Genomic DNA, 21,239 nt, shown 5'->3' with positions numbered 1-21,239 from the left:
TTCTAGTTTCTTTGCAAACACAAATAAATATTAAAACTAAAAAAAGCAGAATTCAGTTTGCTGGAGCATAATTACATGTACTGGAATTTTGTCAGAACATTAGAACTAAAATGTCCAGAGCCAAAAATACCTCCAACCCACTGCTGTCATGGAGAAGGCTACCATAAATTCCAAAGGGAGCAGAACTGGATCACAATTACATGCAGGGAGCCAGAAGAGATAAAATGAGACAGTCAGAAAATAACAGCAACCCAAAAACAAACATCCCTTCCTTTTCTCAACCTCTCCATAAAATAAAAGGGATGTCTGGTTTCACAGAATCACAGACTCAGTTTGGAAAAGACCTCTGAGATCACTGAGTCCAACCTACGACCTAACACCACCACATGAACTAGACCATGGCACTAAGGGCCCATCCAGTGTTTCATTAAACACTTCCAGGAACAGTGACTCCACCACCTCCCTGGGCAGTCCATTCCAATGTCTATTCTCTCTTTCAGTGAAGAACTTCTCTCTAAACCTCCCCTGGTGCAGTTATAGACTGTGTCCTCTTTTCCTATCACTGGCTACCTGGGAGAAGAGGCCAATACCCACCTGGCTACAACCTCCTTTCAGATAGTTGTAGAGGCTGATAAGGTCTCTGCAATATGGTCTCCCCTGAGCCTCGTTTTATCCAGGCTAAACAACCCCAGCTCCCTCAGTTGCTCCTCATAGCACTTGTGCTCCAGACCCTTCAACAGCCTCGCTGCCCTTCTCTGGACCCACTCCAACAGTTTGTGTCTGCTCTCCCTAGGAGATATAACACTTGCCTACAAGAATTCAATATTTAAAAACTGTTGCCTCTTTGACCAAACACTGAGTTGATACTCACGACCTTTTGGGGTTATTTTTACTAAGAGAGTATATTAACCAAAAAATTCCAGGTATCCAAAAGTAAGTGTGATTGCCCCACACATGGTCCTGCTTCCCTTTCACAAGGGAGAGGACCATAGAAGACCAAGACAGGAGGAAAGAGTTTCCTTCATTATCATTTCCACAGTATACAAAGAAGTTGCTTTGCAAGGTTTTTCTTTGGGATGTATTTCTCTAGCTATCTATTAACACTCTCTCACCCTGCATGCCAAGCCACAAAGCAGCCAGTGTTGACCCTTTGCATCTGCTATCAGTTTGAAGTTGAACTATCCCTTACAATAGTCTCGCCTTGATTTTTTCATATAGTCCTAACTGTGGTGGTGCCTTCTGTCTTATCATAGCTTCTTCCTTCTGCAGAAGACAGTCACAAGCTTCAACAAATATAAATTTAAGACAAGTTTGCTAGTTTTTTCTAAAACATGAATGTGTTTAGCAGCTATATTGGATCAGGCTAACTAGAGTCAACTCATCCCATTTAACTAACAAAGAAGAGGCACAGTTTCAAATCCAAGTGGATGTTCAAGCCCAAATTCTACACTGAGATAAATAAAAACATATGAATGAAAAAGTTTACATTTGGATTTCAAACCTCAAAGAGTATGTATAAGACTGAATTTTGATCTCACTTATGCCAGTTTTTCACTAATACAATTACAGCAGTACAATTATGGCACTCTCCATTTACTTCAGTGAAATCAAGATTAAAATTGTAGAACTACAAGAATATAGATCCAGGCCCATTTCTCATTTCAAGGTTGAACACATTTAGAACAGCATTAGGAAAACCAGGTAAACTGTGTAAATTAATGATGTAAAATATAGGGGTTCATTTAACAAAGATTCACTCTGGTTACACTTTACAAAGATAAGGAAATAATTTCATTATAAATTGGAGAAACTAAGACAGAGGATAAGCTCAACAGCATAAAAAAAATCCTCTGAAGTACTTTAACAGGAACTGTTTTCTGTTAGAGAATTTTAAATTACAATCATTATTTGGTTTTTAAGCATTGTTTCAAAATTCATTTAGTTTTCATACAACACTGGCTGACCTTTCACAGAGCAGTCCACCCTTCACTTTAGCCCAAGAAAACCTGACTCCCATGTATCACACCCTTTCAAAATACCACTCATCAAGATTGTGTAAAGTTCCTTGTTAATGGAATCAAGCAATTATAGACAGAGCACTCAAAAAATAATTTACACAGAAAATTAGATTTCTGGAAGTACAAATGAAAGTCAAAAAACTATTGGAAAGGCTATCTTGCTGAAATTCAGAAAAGACATAATTTTATTTTATGGTAGACAATGACACAGGCTGTTTATTACAGCCAGTCAAAGCAAGTATAAGTCACTGTTAAATGAGTCTGGTCTTGTGAATGCAACTAAATCATCTTGACTGGCAGCTATAATTATTACTCAGCTTTTATGTAGTGCTGTGCATAAACATCACTCTTACAGAAATTTTTGATTGCAAGTTTGAAAGGCATCTGGAAGGTTTTTCAGACACCAGGAACAACAGCACATGAAAAAGGGTGGAGAAGAGGATCTCAGTCTGCATGAAATACTACTTTAGTTAGCTGAAGAGGGTCACAAAAGTAGTTGGTATCAGTGTGGATTTTGTAGAAAAAATAGAAAAAATACAGTTTAGTGGGGAAGAGAGAAAGCCATCAAAAACTAGTGGAAGTGACTGGAAAATGTTCAAAATAAAGAAAGTTCAAATGCCATTTACATGTACTCAGCCAGAGATCGGCTAGAAAACCCATCTTTGGACAAATTGCTTTCACATTGGAAGTCCCACTTATTGTTTTACTTGTAAAGGAAAAAGACACAGCTGATAAACATGTAGAAGGCTGTCAGGGAGATAAATCTTTTTCTTTTGAATAGATTCTTTTTCTGAACTGACCTCCCATGTAACACAGGCTAAAAGATGCCATCTACTGCCTGAACCCCACAGTTTTTAAAACAGATATCTAGGTTTGACCTAGAAAACGTCAAAGTAAACAACTAGCCTCCTAAGAATTTGCTCCAGTTCTTTAATACCTTCGCTATTAAAATGGTGTTTTATTTCTCACCAGAATACATCTAGCTTCAGCTTCCAGTCTCTTTATGCTAGATTAAACAGCCATCTCTCAGAGATGGGGGTATCACAAGTTAGAATGTCCAAATGTTGACTCATCAAGTCTTACAAGATTTTTCTTTATTTTTTTTAAATGGGATGCCAAGGTACTACATTGTGCTGCAAAAGATTACATCTTTTTCTTTACCTTTTCTTTCATTTAAGTTCTCTTGGTTAGCATTATTGTGCATGTTAAGAATTACATTCCTGTCCTCAGGTTGCTTCAGATTTCCACATCAATACCGATTTTTTTTTGAATGCATTGTAAGAAATATTGAATGAGTAAGATTTTTATTAAACATTTATTTACTTGCTAAATACCATATAAAAATTGAACACCATACCACAAACACGGAAACTGTAAACGGGTTGCTTACCTCTGAACAACATTTCTTCCACTAAAGGATATCAACTTTAAGGTATTCGCTTCAAAAGTACTGTCATGTTTCTGTTTGGCTAACTTAAAATCTATAATCATAAGAAGCTGTAAATTTATCATTATGATTTCTATATAAATATTGACTATTAAAATTTATCACGAATAAATATTATTTTTAAATGCTTTACATTTTTACAGTACTGTACATAAAGTTATGCGTGATTTCATTCTATATAATGGAGTAATCATTTGAATCATTCTAACTTTTGATAGAACATTTTATTTTTCTTCCTCCAATAATTCCAAATTCAAAAAAAAAAAAAATCCACAACATTAATACAGAGCCTCTCACACAACCCCTAGCATCCAGAGGGAATTCAATTTTTTTCAAAATCTGTTATAGCAGACCTGAACGAGAAAGGAGTGAAAGGTTGGAGAAAAATCACCCCCTCCCTTTCCTGTATGGGTTGGGTGCCATTATCAATAAACCTTCAGAGAAGCAATCCAGGGCACAACCCCACATACACATTCCAAATGAAACTCATGGTCTTTGAGGTTACCACATTATAAACCAATGTCACACAACAGTACATCAACAAAGGTATCTAGGTTCTTTTGCCTGGTCTGAAAAAAAGCACTATGCTGGGCAAAGAGTTCCACACATGGCAAACATATATACAGGGTTAGGTGTCACACTACATGAGCAGACTGATCTTCATGATGGCCAGGGGTTCTATACCCAATGCACAAACGAGTTTTTCAAAATTATTATTTTTCACTTCTCTTTCTCAAGCCCCACATTGGGAAAGCTCAATTTTGACTAGATTTACAGACAACTGTGGGGATGGGAACTCCAATAAAATGAACTCCCTCCCCTTTTTATTCAACTTCCCTAATACAGAGAGACAAAAAAATGCAAGGCCATTATAAGTGAAAAAATAAAAACTTACTAACAAGGAAAAACAGCAGCACCACAAAGATACAAGGGAAACAGCTTACCCAAAAAAAAGGGAACTCACCGCATCATGTAGTCCCCCAGGAAAAAGGGGAAAAAGAATGGCAGAGGGTCCTCCCCACCAACCACCTCTGTCTGCCCAACCAAACAAAAGGAAAACAACAGGGTAAAAGGGGTAAAAGGAAAAACCCAGGAAAACTGCACTGCTCACAAGGAGCCACACTACCAAACTGGCCACTCCACACCGCCCAATTAGGTTCAGGTCTTGACTGCAGTGTTGGGCGAGCGGTGAGCGAGTGGCGGTGGTGCTCTGTGGGGGCAGTCTGGAGGCTGCAGTCCTGCTGGGCCACAGCTGTGCCTGAGTAGCAGCAGTCCAGAGCAGTGGTGGCTCAGGGGCATCAGCAGCCCCTGGCTTGGCTGCTGTCTCTGCGAGGCAGGGACAGCTTCTGGCAGCAACTGAGACCCCAGAACAGCTTTTTACTCAATGATAAACACCCCATCCTCTCACTGCGCCGTGGGATGGCCCCCTTCAGATGATGTAATGGTATGAATATTTATCAGTATGGTTCCCTTTCCTGGCTTGTAACCACGACACATTTAGATAAATGCCTAAATGTGGGGACACAATAGGGAAGGTAAAGTCTGGTTTTAGGATTTTGACAATAACTCCAAACAGGATCTTCTACTACAGCAATATCACTCCTAACAGGCAGTTAAAGATAGTAAGGACTCAGAAATGTATGCACACATCTTCCAACATTAACTATTAGTATATATAATTCAAATTGTTTGGCAGTTGCTGAGGATGGAGTTTATTCCACTTCTTTTTTTGGCAGACAAGACTAAGCACCTATCCTAAGTGAATTGCGCCACTCCTGCAGTCACTGGAGAGGCATCAGCACACCTGGAAGACAATTTATTCCGTCCTAGTTGAATACCTAATGCAGACAGGATCAATTTTCTTACAAAATACCTTTCTCTCTCTCCATTGATTACAAGCCTATGTTTTATTATGGCTTCAGGCACTACAGAGGTGAGAGCTTTGAAAGATAACTTTCCACTCTGACCTGAGTTACTGATACTTCAAACCACAGTCTATAAAAGGTTGGAGCAATTTCAATTATTTTTGCTCTGTAATGGAATGCATGCACATACTTCACAATGTAATGAATGCACAATCCTACATGTGTCACAAGAAAACTACATCTAAATACGAGTCTGCTGATTCAGGGACGATCATGTGTGCACTTAAAGCCATGCCTGCGTGTTCTTGGGGACTCAGCCAAAGATATTGAGATTTAGGCAGGGTATAGACTTCATCCTGAAAATACACAGTACAATAACTTCATGTGATACTACTTTGGCCTCCACAGTGGTCTAGTTACAATAGGTTAGTAGCACAGCTAAGCAAAAAACCTCCACACCTCAGCAATTTCGCCTCCTATGCCAGCCCACCCACACTGTTAGTGCTGCACATCTGCAGCACAGTTCAGCGGCTGCAGCTCTTATGTCTCTCATCCCCAGCTCATATACCTGTTGCCTCAATCCTCAGCTACCTTCACTAACAATTCATTACAATAGGTACATGTGTCCCAATGCTTCAGCTTTTGACAGATTTTCAGTTCACTGAAGGTTAATGCTAATCTTTTATTTCCTTCCATTCCTCTAAGCAAGCAGTAAAGACTCTGAACTACCACAACTCTCCAGAAATTTACCACAGAAGAAATGGATGAATGCATTTTGTTTTGGACTTGTATTTGCTGGAAGTCAGGAAGTGTTCAGAGCTGAAGTATTTTCTGCGACTGAAAACAGAGGTGGTTACAGCTACCACACTCATCACAGAGCAGGAATCTGTCTGAGGAAAATGCCATTTGCCTAAAAGTTGTGAAACATCCAGAATATAGAGCTGTCATGGGCTGTGGGGAGCAGCAGCCTATCGAGTGTTACAGGAATAAGGGAAGGTTCTGGTAACAGTTGAAAAGGCAAGAAGACAAGACAAATGTAACTGATGTTCACATCTAAACAGATGCTATCTAAACAGAGATCTTTTTATCTATGAGAAGCGCCAAGAAAGGTGTACTTTCAAAAAGAATATTAAAGCTTATGGAACTCATCTGACACGAGTCTGGTAAATGGTACTAAAAATCATGATGCACAGTGGGTTTTTCTTTTCTTTCTTTTGGCTGTAGTCCTGTCCTGTATGTATTTTGTCCAAGTACCACTACAAATTAACACTGTTTCATGCAAAGCACACAGAGAGACATCTTTTTTTTTTTTTTTTTTTTTTTTACAGAGAACAGAAAATACATGTTCTCCCTCTAGAAATGTGCATCAATTAGGATTAGGAAATAGCGAAAGAAGAGGCAGTATCACAACTGTAAACCAAAGCATGTCAATCTGCAGTGCTGTACTATTTCACTAAAGTAAAAGAAAAGTGTGAAGGGAATGATTCAGTATGTTGCTCATACATCACAGCAGGAAGCCTTCATCCTATGTCAATAGAATGGTAATTATGAAAATGGTAAACTCTGCTGTAGTCTAAGAAAGAAAGCCAGCAATCCACCCTCATTCACTCACACAATTTCATCTGCAACTCTTTAATATCAGTGGACAGTTTGGTATTCGTATCAGAGACAGACACACTTTTCAATCCTCATTACTTCATTGTGCTTTATATATACAAACTTTAGTCAAAAGACAATCAAGCCAGGTAAGAAGCTTCCCTTAACTGTAAGATACTTATTTTTCTTACTTTACCACAATATTTCCCAAAGTCTTGGCCTTCACTGGTTCCTTATTTTCATCCAGAATCATCACTGTAAAAAAAATAATATAGGAAGAAAACCCAAGTTTAGTAGTGTATTTTTAGGTGGAGGAAAGTGTCTTTCTTTAGGGATATCAATTTATGTCACACTTCAGAGTGGTAATACACCAAACAACAAAAGGAATTAAGTAATTTGGGAGTGCCAAACTGGATAATGTCATGGCTTTATCAACATTCAGCCTCAAGCACAAAAAGCACAAATGCTCAGGCTCTGGCAACAGAAATAGGGAAACAAAGTCTCAAAAGGGAAAAACAGAGTACTGAAATTTAAAAGCAACCTTGATACTGGAAAATCTAAACTTCCAAATAGCAAAGGACCATTAAAATACACAACAAATATAAAGAAAAACTATGTGGGTAACATGAGCAAGAAATACCAACTTAGAAGGTTAATCCAGTTAATTTACTATTGGCAGTAAATAACTATACCTGCTTTTCGAAGGCTCTCAGGAGTCTCAGAAAGATGCCCCCCAGCTAACAAAGTTTACTGTAGTCTAGCACAAAGAGATAAAGAACCTTGTGAACTACCCAAATCTGCAGAGCAGGGTAATGTTCAAGTACAGCACAGAATCCAGACCTCCCAAATGAAGCCTCTTCCCTGGATGACACTGGCCCACCACCTTCAGTGAAAGAATCATATCCTGATACTGAAATTTCTGAGGAAAAACACCTGAAATAGCCTCTTCCTTGCAGTCATCTGGGAAATGAAGATACTACAACCACCTATTCCACCTAAAGATGTGGGCATAAGAAAGGAATGACAAATACCAACTTGACCTCTGATAAGTTAAATAAAGTGAAACAACTCAACCATAGAAGAAGAGGAGGGAAGATTTTTGACAGATTGGGCTGATAAGGATTTTAAAACATGCCTTTTGAAGCCTCCTGAAGCAAAATAAGCAATGTTCAGCTGAATCTAAATTACTACAAATAATCTTACATTCTGTATTAAAAGGTCACAGAGGAAACGGGGAAAAGAAAATTACAGACTTCTGACTAAAACTCTGCTAAGGCTTGTATGAGTCATATCATATCCTATCTGTCCCAAAAATGCCAACATCGGTCATTTACTATTTCTAGCTGAAGCTATTCCTTCAAAGAAGATGGTAGTTTTTAAGTAACTGAAGAGAGCCTGCTGAAAGCAATGGCTCAGCACATAGACACAAGCAAGAACACAAGGTCAGTTTTACAAATCAGTGACTTGGTGTAACTGGGACATAATCTGCAAACACCTTTCGAATTTATTTACTGTTAGATGGTCTAAGAACATCGTAGATTTGTTCAGGTTAGATTTGGAGAATTTAGGCTCAGAACACACAATGAGAAGACCCACTCATAGGTAGTTTTCAATGTTTTCTCTCCTATTTTTATGATATTAGAGTAAAATATAATCTTTTTTTGTAACTGATTCATCAAGGTACTAATCTCAGTCTTTAGTCTCCTCCTTGCAAGCTGCTTATTTCAATGTAGAAAAATCTGGAGAATGGGGATACTATATTGTTCACTCCTGAATTACTGAAGAACTGACTTATTTCTTCAAAATATGGAACTTGCTTCAGTATGAAAATGCAATTAAATTATCTGGAAAGGATTCAGTTAGATCAAAGAAAAATCACAACAAAATCTCTGACTTAAAGCAACAGACCTAGAAATTAACATGGTATCTTGAATCACTTATAAATGTAAATTGTGCCACTGCACTTTGATATCATAACTCTTATTCTCTGTGTTCTTAAAAATCAGCAAAGAATCAGTTTACTTTTAGCAATATGTAATAGGAAAGAATTTGTTTAAAAAAAGTGGATCTTGTATTTATATTGCAGCATAAATACAACATGACATCAATCATTAAGAGCTGCATGTAAAATCTAAGAATACAGAATCTATCATCTAAATGGTTTAAGTATCTCCTCTAATTAATACAATAACAGTAGGAAAACAACATCAAAACAGAAGTGGGTGACAGCAAGACAGTGGCCACTATAGTAATCTCAAAAATCAGTATTTTATGAATGGCTGCATTACAGGACATAATTGGTCAAAGACTGAAAGAGGCAAAGTTATACCATAAATCTTTAGTCAATTTTAGTGCTCATTTTTTGTTTCCCTTATAAGGTATGGTAAAGATGTTGCCTTTATTCTACTTGAAGTAATTCTTTAATTACACTAGTCCCAATGTTCCAAAATATTAATTGGAAATTTTTATACTCCTGCTACTCATACCTCTTTCTCATCTTAAATCTCATCTGATAGCATGCATGATAAAATTACGTTCTTCCACTCTTTCCTATTTATTACAACTCTGGACAAACTCATTGGCATTGTTTTAAAGTTGTTTTTAAGCTACTGCTTATCCTCATGCCATAACTGTAAATGCCAAAACCAAGAGCTGCTGAAAATGTATTTTCTTTAACGCTCACTGCCAATTATATATATTAGAAGAAAAAAACCATTTTAGTTATTGTTTTCGGCTTTCTGCCCAATTACGTGAGAACTTTTCCTGAAGACAATCTGATCTTTAATGTAATTATTTTTCAGACTTCAAGTAATTCTTGAAACCATGTTAAAATCAGGATTCCCAGGTATTAAAATATTTTTGCACCCTCTGCATGCAAATACCTTCCAGACAATGAGTGCTCATCTTTTTCATTTTGGTCCAAAGCCTGCCATTTCTCCCAGCTGGAAATAAAAATGCTCCTCAAATACTGAAAGATAATGTGCTTAACAACTCTCTCAAGTTGTGTTAAAGTGTAGAAGCATTATGGAGAAGTGTCAACAAGTGTTGTATCACAGTATGTGCTATCCCTTTCGTATCATAAAGGCAAGAGTAGTTGATCAGTTTTCTTGAACGTAACTGAATTTCTTATTCACAATCACATTCCACAACACACAAAAAAGCAGAGTTTCCTGTTTCAGGAAGGAGGAAAAGGTGTAAGTAACACTGTAACTTGCACTCGCTACAATTAAGGATCGCTTTACTGAGGAATACAAACAATGTCATTTTCTAATAACATTTTTAGCATAGTATTACCATTATATCCTGGCACGGCTTTTCCTGCCTGTCCGGGTGGAGGTGTTGTAGAGTTTCCCAAACCAATACAGGAAGCAGTAATTGCAGAACCAGATTCTGTTAAGAGAACACAAATATCATCACTTAAGGTTGTTCTTAGTTTTCTTATCGGTTCTAAGTTTTTTAATGCTAAGCATATCAAAATAAAAAATAAAATACAATTCCTAGACAAGCAATGAAGATTTAGAATTCAGAGAATCATGGAATATCCTGAGATGGAAGGGACCCAAAGGGATCACAGAAGTCCAACTCTTTGCCCTGCATAGAAGAGCCCCAAGAATCACACCATGTGCCTGAGAGCATTGTCCAAATACCTGTTGCACTCTGTCAGGCTTGGTGCTGAGACCACTTACATAGGAAGCCTGTTCCAGTGCCCAGTCACCCTCTGGGTGAAGAACTTTCTCCTAATATCCAACCTAATCCATCCCTGACACAGCTTCATGACAATCTCTTGGGTCCTATCACTGGTCACCAGAGAGAAGAGATCAGTGCCTGCCCCTTCTCTTCCTCTCATGAGGAAGCTGTAGACTTCAATGAAGTCTCCCCTCAGTCTCCTCTTCTCCAGGCTGAATAGATCAAGTGACCTCAGCTGCTCCTCATATGGCTCCCTTTCCAGACCCTTCAACATCTTTGTAGCCCTCTTCTGGATGCTATTAAGCTTAATATCTTAATTAATTATCTTAATATTGTGGCTCACAAAACTGCAACAATATTCAAGGTGAGGCCCCCAACAGTACAGAGCAGAGCAGGACAATCCTCTCCCTCAACTGGCTGGCAATGCTTTGCCTGATGCCTCCCCGGACACAGTTGGCCCTCCTGGCTGCCAGGGCACTGCTGACTCATATTTAACTTGCCATCGACCAGGACCCCCAGGTCCCTTTCCATGGGGCTGCTCTCCAGCCTCTCATTCCCCATTCTGTACATCTGGGGCTGCCCTGTCTCAGGTGCAGAATCCAGCTCTCGTCTTTGTTAAACTTCCTTGTCTCGCTTCTACTTACTCTGACAAGCTCTCTGTATTCATTCCAAGTGGCCTGACCCTGCTTCCACTTAAGTAATGACTTTATTCATCCACAGTCACTTGCCCTCTTTGCCTTATTTCTTTGTCATTGGGATGCAATGTTCTTGAGCCTGGCAGAAGTGATTCCTGAGTATCAATAAGCTACCCCACCTGAAGGTATTCATGTCTTCTTGATGAGCCATAATGGGCTATAGAGACAGCTGCAACACCTCAAAAGGTGTCAAATACTCCAGAAGTATCCAATGACTCAAAGTATTAAACTATCCAGCGTAAAGCTCCCCGCCCCAGCAGAGGTACCAGATATGTTCCCACCGGAACATGAGCCTTGAGTTTTGGGGCTTCCACCACGACCTTGACAGATCTGGACTGTGACTACTTTGACGGAACACCACTTCAACCAACTGCAACAACATAGGCTCATTGCTGGATCCAATGGGTATCTTGTGGGTCCTTCCAGTCACCTGGGGGATCGGCAGCCGTGCTCTGGCTGCCTGTACAAGCACTGCAGCTGCACTCCAGCGCCATGCAAGCATCTGCCAGTATCAAATCCCAGCCATCCACCACTTCCTGCCAGCACTGACTCTCCAACTATTCCAGCCAGGTTTTCCAGGAGTGGGGGAGGTGAACCACGGCGGAAGGGCAGCCCATCTTGTCTCTGTCCTGAGGACACGTGTTTTTTCCAGGTGGGGGAGGCCAGCTGCCATCTCAATTTGGTCCGGTGGGTGGGGCTTCGGAATTTTCTCATTATCAGTTAGTCTAACCCAATTTTATCAGTATTGTTATTAGCATTCTTCTTGGTAAAGAGTTATCTTTTCTCTTACATCCAGGTGTATTTGGTCTCTCTCTCTCTGTATTGGAGAAATCAGGGGTATTGAATCTGAGAGAGAAGACTTCTGTCCAAGGTCACTGCCACTCCAAATTGTCTCAAACTGAGACATTTTTAAATGCTGCTGTAACTCTGAGTCACAGAAAACCAAGTGTAGGTGGTTTAAAATATTAGCAGGAACATGGGATGAGACTACTGCTTTAAACACACTGCTTTATCATTCTGGATATGTCCCAAGTCTCAGGTCACTTGTCCTGAAATTCATGGTCCATGTGCCCTCCAAGTGCCAGCAAACAAAGCAGGTTTGTTTCCAGCTCTAAATGTATATCTGATCGGTATGGTCAAATCTATTTTCAGTTCTCTTGCATTAGGAAATTAGAGTTACTTTTGCTGAGAATTTTCTCAGCCTCCACAGCATTTATCTGCCACTTCAGAAGATGTTATATGACTCTCAAGTGCTTAAAGAAATAAGAAAAAGAACAAAATTACAGACTCTTGTGGAGATTTTACAGTAGGTTTTAGTAAGTAGCTGAAAATTTAACTTTAACAGTATGGCTAAGCTAGGGCCTAAATCCAGCTGTGGGACACAAAATAAGAATTATCAACCCTCTATGCTAATAAAGACAGGCTAAAAAGTTTCCTTGGTTTTTTTTCTAATCTTTCCTTATTCCTTCTTCTACATAATGCACATTCCCTGCACAATCATGGGTGGAATTTTTTCTTCCAACAAGCAGAACACCCAAGCTACAATTACAGTGGTAGCACAATATCAAAAGGATCTACCATAGCCTATCTGTGATCACACTGAAAAGTTGCAGTAAGAGAAAAACACAATTTACTCAACAGTTTGGTAGCTTCATTTTCTGCACAGTATTTATACTGAAGACTTTTCCTCTTTTACTTGAAACAGAATGAACAGTGAATTGGAAAAGACAGTAGAAGGGACAGTTTCTTTTTTGATTGTGTTAGAAAAGAAGTGGTAGCAATGTGTATATCTAGTGAGAGCTAAAAACCATACACTAACAGATCAGGCAAGAAAGGTATTCTCCTATTACCAAAACACAGGCATTACGTTTGCTACTGAGAGGTAGGGAATACCTACCTCTGTTAGCCTGATGGCCAGTAATACTGGTGTGAACTGGGAATTAACAAACACTTCTAATTAAGAGCTCTCAATTCAAAAACCCTAAAAGGAGGCAGAGAATCTGAAATTCCTGAAAATTAGTTTGTGTTTGACTCTCTAGTATATCGTGAGAGAAATCAACAGAAACTAGAAAGGAAACTTCATTACACTAATTTGTCTGTATTTGTCCCTGCTTTTTGGACAACAGTGAATACAACTGAATGAAAGTCCACTTATTCTAAAGAATCATAAGTTCTAAAACTTTGTGAAAAGGTCCTTATAATTGTTGCTATTTCTTCTATTGTCTTCTCAATTATCAATGGATATATCATTTTCATATTTACCCAATACTCTAATCTCTAAGCCATACATTCAGTTCTCAGGGGTCAATAAAACTTAGTATATACATGAAAAAAATACTGGTTTTAGGTGCTTTGATTAGATATTAATTCAGAAAAGGAATCCCAAAAGCATCTGCTCCTTGTGTTAGGTTAACTGTTCCTGAATGCTAAAAATTCCCTTACAATGTAGAAGCACAAAGGAGTACTGTCAAAGGACAGCATGAAGCTTTATGATGTATGTTTCTTGGGAAATCAACACATATCTTCCAAATGGGATTCTGGATTGAAATATCTATTTCCCAAGCCTCTGAGGAAACAACAGCCTCTTTCTAGGACAGCATTTTTTATCACAACGAAAACATACTGAAGTGAAAGGGGAATTCCATTCAAATTTATCCTGAAATCATAAGTGTTCAGAGGAACACAGAAAAATAGGTACTGGTAAGATACTTTCCTTAACAATGAGGTGTAATACATGTACTGTGTGGCCCTTTTATGGATTTCCAATAAAAAAAGTTGCTTAGGAATCTTTGGTTTCAGTTAAGATTGGTTTCTCTACAATTCAAGTCAGGACCTATATGCAGGTTACAAGACTTAGGTCTCAAAAGTTAAAACAGCAAGTTTGAAGAAGGACAATGCCTGTCAAGCGTACATTGTATTTCTTCTATTCCTTACATCAAGGTTTCTGAATTTATGAACAGACAACCCTTACCTCATTTAATGGCACTCATTTATCACTGCAGGTTATGTGAAATTAATGCACAGCACCTAGAGAGATTCCTCATTCTTCCAGGGACAACTGGATCACAAAAACAATTTCCTTTCTGCATAACACCTTACAATGTGCCAATGAAACAGTTATTTAGGAGAGCAATGTTTTACATTGGAAGAGCAATGTTTCACAACTAGTTTGGTAAATGCATTCAACATCTGCTCAGGAGATGAGCAGATTTACCTCTGAGAATAACAAAAAGCACTTCACTGAGACAGGGAAGAGAGAGTTAATGACAGGTTGTCTTAAAATCAAGGTTGTTCAAGTGTCCCAAGTCCCTCCTTCTGCTTTTTCCTTTCAGAATAAGGGCCAATGTAAAAAAATAGCCCTCAGTACTGACAGATGTGACATTCTTTGGTTTGTCCTGCTCTTCAAGTATGTGGAAGATACTATTATAAAGATATTTCAATAGTATTGAAATATCAATATAAATTGGAAAGACTACATGAGCAGTCTGATACAGGTATTTTTGTTGCATTTGCACCTGGGAAAACAATTCTTATGTCAGAGAAGGTACTGCTGACCCAGAAATAAAAAGTGCATTCTCCTAAAAGTAGCAAGGGGAGTCCATAAGTGTATACCTGACTTTATTCATCAGAAAGCTTCCACCTACCCTTGTGCCTGACTTGAAGAAGCTGTGCTCTGCCAACCAATGCAAAGCAACAGCTAGTAAGTTCTGTGTTCAAAACTGTCTTGCTCATTCACAGTCAACAGTCAAGTTCAATTAAAATAAACAGATTTGAAGTAACTCAGGACTTTAAATATGAAAAATATACTACTTACTCTGTACCACTTATATTCCTGATACATTATAATTTCTAGATGATGTCTCACATTCTGTCAGCATAATAGACTGTCACACTGCTGAAATATATTGGGCTTTTTGGTAGGAAGTACTTAGGGAAAACATACTGCATTTTGACAATAATATTGCAGCTTGGTCTGTGCTAAGTGGGTAATATAAAGCTGCCTGGTTTGAGTTTCTTAGGATGCAATGGAGAGACACTGAATGCATGCAAAAGAGGTAGGAAGTTGTTATGTAGCAGGAGAGAAAAAGAAGAAAAAGGAGAAACTGTCATACATTAACATACAAATGAATGCAATAAATTTAATACACTAAATTCTCACTGTGGTAGTGCTGTTTTGAGTCATTCTTCAGTCAAGGCTGTCGTTTTTGTTGTGGAGAATTAAAGGAATTAATACAGTAGAAGACAGCACAGATAAAGTAGAAAGGAGAGTCTATGAAGGCAGAAAGCTTAGGCAGCAACTGATAAAAAATCAATTCACACCACAAGAATGCATCTCTAAAGAGACTCCTTGCACATTCTCCCTCCACAAAGTAACATTAATTATGCTAGAAAGGGTGCAATGAAGAATTCAAGAAAGTTACAGCAAAATGCTCTCTAGTGTGGCAACTACTGGCCATCCTGGAACAGAATACCACACTACCAGATGAATTATAAGACTCAAAATCACAGTATATCATACTGCTTCCTTATAATAAAACCAAATCTAATGCATCACAGAAATCATATGCACTGGCAGTGTCCTGAAGATTCAGGGGCCAGATCATCAAGTATTCATACAGACCTCGATTCCTTAATCCTTCAGCATATGACTGTGCGGAGCAAAGAAGTCAGTTTCTCTGTCAGTCCTTCATCACTAGTACCCAAGCAAGCTTCTAACTGCAGTAACAGTAGGTGGCCTCACTCACAACTTGGATTTAGTGCTGTTAACCCTGACAAATTCTGTCTAGATAGTCATGCTGCAGGCTGGTAGCCCAAGCATCATTTTAGTCTTATGCTTACTGGTCTTGGAAGATAATTTCAAATAACTGTCTTAGCCTCTGTACAGTACAGCTCAGCCATGCCTTTAGCAAGGCCTCAAAAATATCCACTGTATAATTTTGCCAACATGTTTTCTTTACCACTTCCCTGGAAGAGATCTACACCATGTTGGTACATAAAACATGTTATATAGTTAATGTGTAGAAAGACTAAGCATATCCAGCTAGTGCTGCCTGTTTAACTACAGTCTGATGCTAATTGTCCATCAACACTTAAACAAGGAGATGACATCTGGCCACTATTATCCTGGAGCACTAAAATGCACAGAGGAGAACAGTTTGGATAATCTCAATACAACGTGATGTGTGATAGTGTCAACAAAAATCCACAGCATAGCTGCACCCACACTGTTAGTATATAAGTTAGTATATAAGATGTTACGTAAGTTGAATGATTTGCAATCAAGATTTTCATAGTTGCCTTACAAGATGTTTCTCAACTGCTTACAAACTTAAGCAAAGCTAGAATATCACTTCTAAAGCATGACCTTCTCCATCAGGCTTACAATTCAGGTTACATTCCCTTGGCAGCAGACCACAACAACTTCTTACCTTGAGGTGGGATGGCTGCAAAATATGTTTGTTCATCCCTCTAGCACTGTATAAAACAGCATGTAAAACCTCTACAAGTTGACTGAAAGCATCATGGCAAAGCAACAGTGTTTTTCACCTGTTGTTCACATCCAAGTAAAATTAAAGTTGATCTTTCTCACTTGGTTAAATTGTACACAGAGACTTAAAAAAAGCTCTTCTTAACTGCTTAACTTTATCTACTCAGAAACGGTCATGTAGAAACTTCACTCAGAAAACATGGAAAAGAGATATAACTAGAAAATGAAACAATCCATTTTTTAAAAGGTGACAAAGGAAACTAGAAAGATCCATTAATTATACAGACAATTCAGAGTAGATATATTTGTACAATAGGACCGGTACATTGTGCAAAAATTTGGCTTTTTTTTGGTTATGACTACTTGCTGTTTAGTATTTCCACTTGAAGTTCCCCTTATTTCTCTACATTCTTTATTGTACAAGAGTACCAAGTGTGTTCAGTCAACCAGGCCATACACTACAGACACCACAGATAAAGGTTACTGTTGGGAAAAGAGCTAAAACAGACAACGATGTGACAGCCATATTCATTTTCAGTATCCATTATATGAAGAAGGATGATTTTGTAATTAAAATGCACAATGGAACACTTCACAGTTGACTTGAACTAATTTAATAGCGTATCAGTGAAGATAACTGTAAAAAAAAGGGTGGTCTCATTATCCTTCTACACTTATATGTTCCCATCTTCCTTTTCCCCACCTTTTTTCAAAGAACTGAACTCATTCATATTTTTTTAAAGAAGTATTATTAGTCTTTCTTTCAGCCAGGTAAATCTTTGCCTAAATCAATGCTCTGATTCTGCTTGTCATGCAGCCGCATGCATGGTAGGACTGGCCTAACAATAGAGGTACAAAGGCAGTGCCAGAGACAAAGGAGGAATGCTCCGCTCCCTCTTTCATTGGTGACTTGCCCTTATGGAAGTTTAGACCACTCTCAAATCACACACCTAGACAGCCACCACCAAGCTATTTATCTCAGCATGTTTCATTTAAAACAGGAAGGGTACGACGGCTGATTTGGAGAGGGGGCACCTTCAGGTCTTGGGTGTTAAACCATTCTCTGGAGGTGTGATGCTCTCCCAACTGCCCCTCGAGCACGTGGCTCTATGAGCCCGTAAGGACACACAGGACCACGGCTGAGGGACGGACGAAAGAGAGAGTTTATTTGGGGATGGGGGTTTATATGGGTTTCAGGGGGATTGGAAAGGGACCAATTACGAAGTCAAGGTACCACAGAAAAACCCAATCAGGTAAAGAGTTAACAGCCAATAGAAAGAGGTGAAACAAAGGCCAATGGGAAGACCTCAGGATATCTTCCCAGGACATTCCTGCATAAGGGTCCTTCACAGGGGGGTGTCGGGAAGGAGAAGCAGTGACTTTGCAAAATACAGAAAAGCCATCTTAAGATCCGTTTAAACAAAATTAAAACCTTCTGTTTCTATAACCCTTGCACTGTTTTCTTCTTTTCCTTCACCAGTCCATCTCTGGCAGGATTTCTTCCATCCTATATAGGGCAAATCCATTCCTACAGAAGGGTATCACAAATACTTCCTTCCCCCAATCAATTTGCCCATTTAGTCTAATTCATGGCTTAGGGTATTACTTTACATTTTAAATGTCAAATACAACACAGGTGCACACTTAAGTGCTTTCATAAGACAGGTCATTTCTCTGCAACAGAGGTTTAGTAACAAATAGCTTTCTGAAAGCTGATCTATATAGTTACTCTATTTTAACTTTGTATTAGATTCTAACCTGCAGCGGTATCAAAGAATGCCGCCCACCTCAGCTGGGACACTTATTTCCAGTGTTTAAAAGGAGATACTGCAGTATATTCAGTGTTGAGCTAATTAAAGCATATTCTTATTTAAACAATTGGGCAAGCCTTCCCATATTATAGCACTGAGAATGACTGCTTCAGGCCTGCTTGCACAATCTAGAAATTGTGATGTTAAGTATTAACCTGACTGTGGAGCCATATTAATATATGTACATCAACAGCTGTGTACAGCTATCTGGAAGCAGAGTATTTCCCTCATTTCTTGCAAATGTACCAACACATGAGATAAAGAAAGGTGACAAAATAAGATAAGGGTATTTGAAAATCCGAAGCCCATTTCTCAAAAAAAAAAAAAAAGATCTGTTTAAAAAGTAATATATTTTCTGAAAGTACCTGAATTTCTATGCTTATTCTTAGAATTGAAGAGAAGATAAGCATGAAGAGAAACCAGCAACTCTTTCAGAATTTTCTAAACGCTTCAAAGCACTTATAGTCATAATGCATCTATTACCAGGAAAACATATGACACTTGTGAAGGCCAAATACTTCTTGTATAACAGTTCTATTTCTGTATTCATTTCACTTATTTGAAAACAAAATCAGTCTGGAGAAGGCTCAGAGGAAATGTTATTAATGTGTTTAAATACTGGATGGGAGGCGATTTTTATATATCTATGTATCTGCACAAAGATAGATAAAATCAAATACAGTAATATTGCTTACTGAAAGTTCAGTAGTTAGTCAAAGACATTATGTGATCTTTTAATCTTTTTCAGGATATTGTTCATTTTGCATCACTCAGGTCTGTTTTTGCCTAAAGACATTAGGATCATAGAGAACTGAGCAAAATATTAATCAGTTAATTAGCAGATTAAATCAAGATTAAATAAAAAATGGTACTACTATCTTCCTGTATTTTTTTAGTATTTATATAAGATTGGGATGGGGAGTGTCCCAATGTTAAGGACATTTAGGGATATTTAGGGAGATTAGGCATTTTAAGCCTCCTCAACTGATTTAATTATATAATAGATAGAGGAACTAAATAGTTTTCCACTTTTATTCTAATCTTATATATCTGCTATCTGACCCATCATGGGCGAATCTCAGAAGATTTTACTTCAGAGAGAGAGATACAGAGAAATGACAGAGCTGCTGGAATACATTTCCTTTATTTAAATAGCAATAATGTATGTAAGAAGCAAAATCCAAATCCTATGTTGTAACAGTAAAATTTAAAAATACATGATTCCTTAGTTATAGATACATTTGATCAAGCCTTAATCCAGAATTCAATTGGGATTTTTGCAAAGGTACACATAGATTGGTACCCTGATTCCTTCATTGCAGTCTAAGTACCTAATCTTCCTCCAGTGAAATAAATGGGAGACACTCCAAAATAATCACTAGAAGTTGGATGACATCCATACAGAACAATATTAAAGAGCAAGGAGTCTACTCTGATGCAGATTGTTCATTTTTAATTACACAAAACCTATATGGAAAAAACTTAAGCTAAGCCTTAAATAGCAAATTTTCTGTCAAAACAGTCACACATAAATACATCCAGAAAAAATATTGATGCAACCCTTGTTTTAAACACAGATATCAGAAAATACCTTTTTTTCTATATAGGTTTTAAAAATGCTGTGTTCTAAATGTATCCTGAAGTCACTTCTCAGACCACTTCCAAAAAATATTCCTCCTGCTTGAATTTTTATTTTCACACTTGATCCTACCTATTTAAGTTTTCATGGAAAGAAATAACAGTTCTACTTGCAGAGTCAGGAAACAAACCCGAAAATCTCTCCTCACTCTATTTTACAAACAGTGTTTTAAAACACTCACCAGTTTGCCACCAGTGGTCCAAGACAGGTACCTTGAAAACTTCTTTTGACCATTTTAGCGTGTCCACATCACAGTGCTCACCAGCTACAAATAACGTTCTGAGCCTTTAAATAAAAATAAAGAAAGTATAAATCTGGATGTGCAAAGGAAAACAAGATAACAGATACAATAAATGTCTCTGGTCACTGTTCCCAGATAAATGGGGGCTCTTAGTCTTTGTATGCTCCCTCCTACTAAGTAATGATTAGAATATTTGCAGTATTAATTTATGCTGCAATATATAATTATGTATAAAGTTATTCATTATACATATAATATAATTATACAGAATATATTATATCATACATTTTAATAATATATTATATAATGATAATGTAATATTTATATAGTATATATAATTATAGTATATATAATTATATATTTATATAATTAATTAATACTTCATCATGTAAAAGAAGCTTTATTTTCTGAATGCAAAGACATTGGGAGACCAGAGGCAACCAACTATCAGTCGAAATAAAAAATAATTAAATGTACATAGGAACTAGGTAGATATCCATTAGGCGACACACAGGAATGGAATATCAAAAAAGAATCCAGAAGATTTATCAGAAAAAGTAGTAAAGAAATACACAGAACTAAAAGGAAATACCTGTAGCATAACTCTTAGTTTTACATTTTTAATAATGTTCCATTTCAACAGATTTTAGTATTTTTTGAACTCAAGTCATCTTTTTATAGGCATTTGGAAATGAGTTGTGGGGGAAACAACAGGATAAAGCCATTTTCTTGTGGTGAAGCAGGCTACATAT

General features: G+C 37.8%; 1 protein-coding gene across 1 annotated transcript in view; it reads right to left on the bottom strand.

Moving 5' to 3' along the window:
* ACSS3 (acyl-CoA synthetase short chain family member 3) overlaps window positions 1-21,239 on the bottom strand; it is a 78,962-nt gene that overhangs the window by 10,865 nt on the left and 46,858 nt on the right. The window contains exons 9-11 of the mRNA XM_050324737.1: window positions 20,428-20,531; window positions 10,221-10,316; window positions 7,118-7,181 (exon numbers count right to left, since the gene is read on the bottom strand). Of these exons, the coding sequence (XP_050180694.1) occupies window positions 7,118-7,181; window positions 10,221-10,316; window positions 20,428-20,531 (264 nt within the window). The remainder of the gene's footprint in view (window positions 1-7,117; window positions 7,182-10,220; window positions 10,317-20,427; window positions 20,532-21,239) is intronic.

The sequence above is a fragment of the Myiozetetes cayanensis genome, unplaced genomic scaffold, assembly GCF_022539395.1.
Source record: "Myiozetetes cayanensis isolate MyiCay16 unplaced genomic scaffold, myiCay2020 scf3, whole genome shotgun sequence".
NCBI lineage: Eukaryota > Metazoa > Chordata > Aves > Passeriformes > Tyrannidae > Myiozetetes > Myiozetetes cayanensis.
The sequence above is the reverse complement of the archived record's forward strand: the minus strand, read 5'-3'. Positions and strand labels throughout refer to the sequence as shown.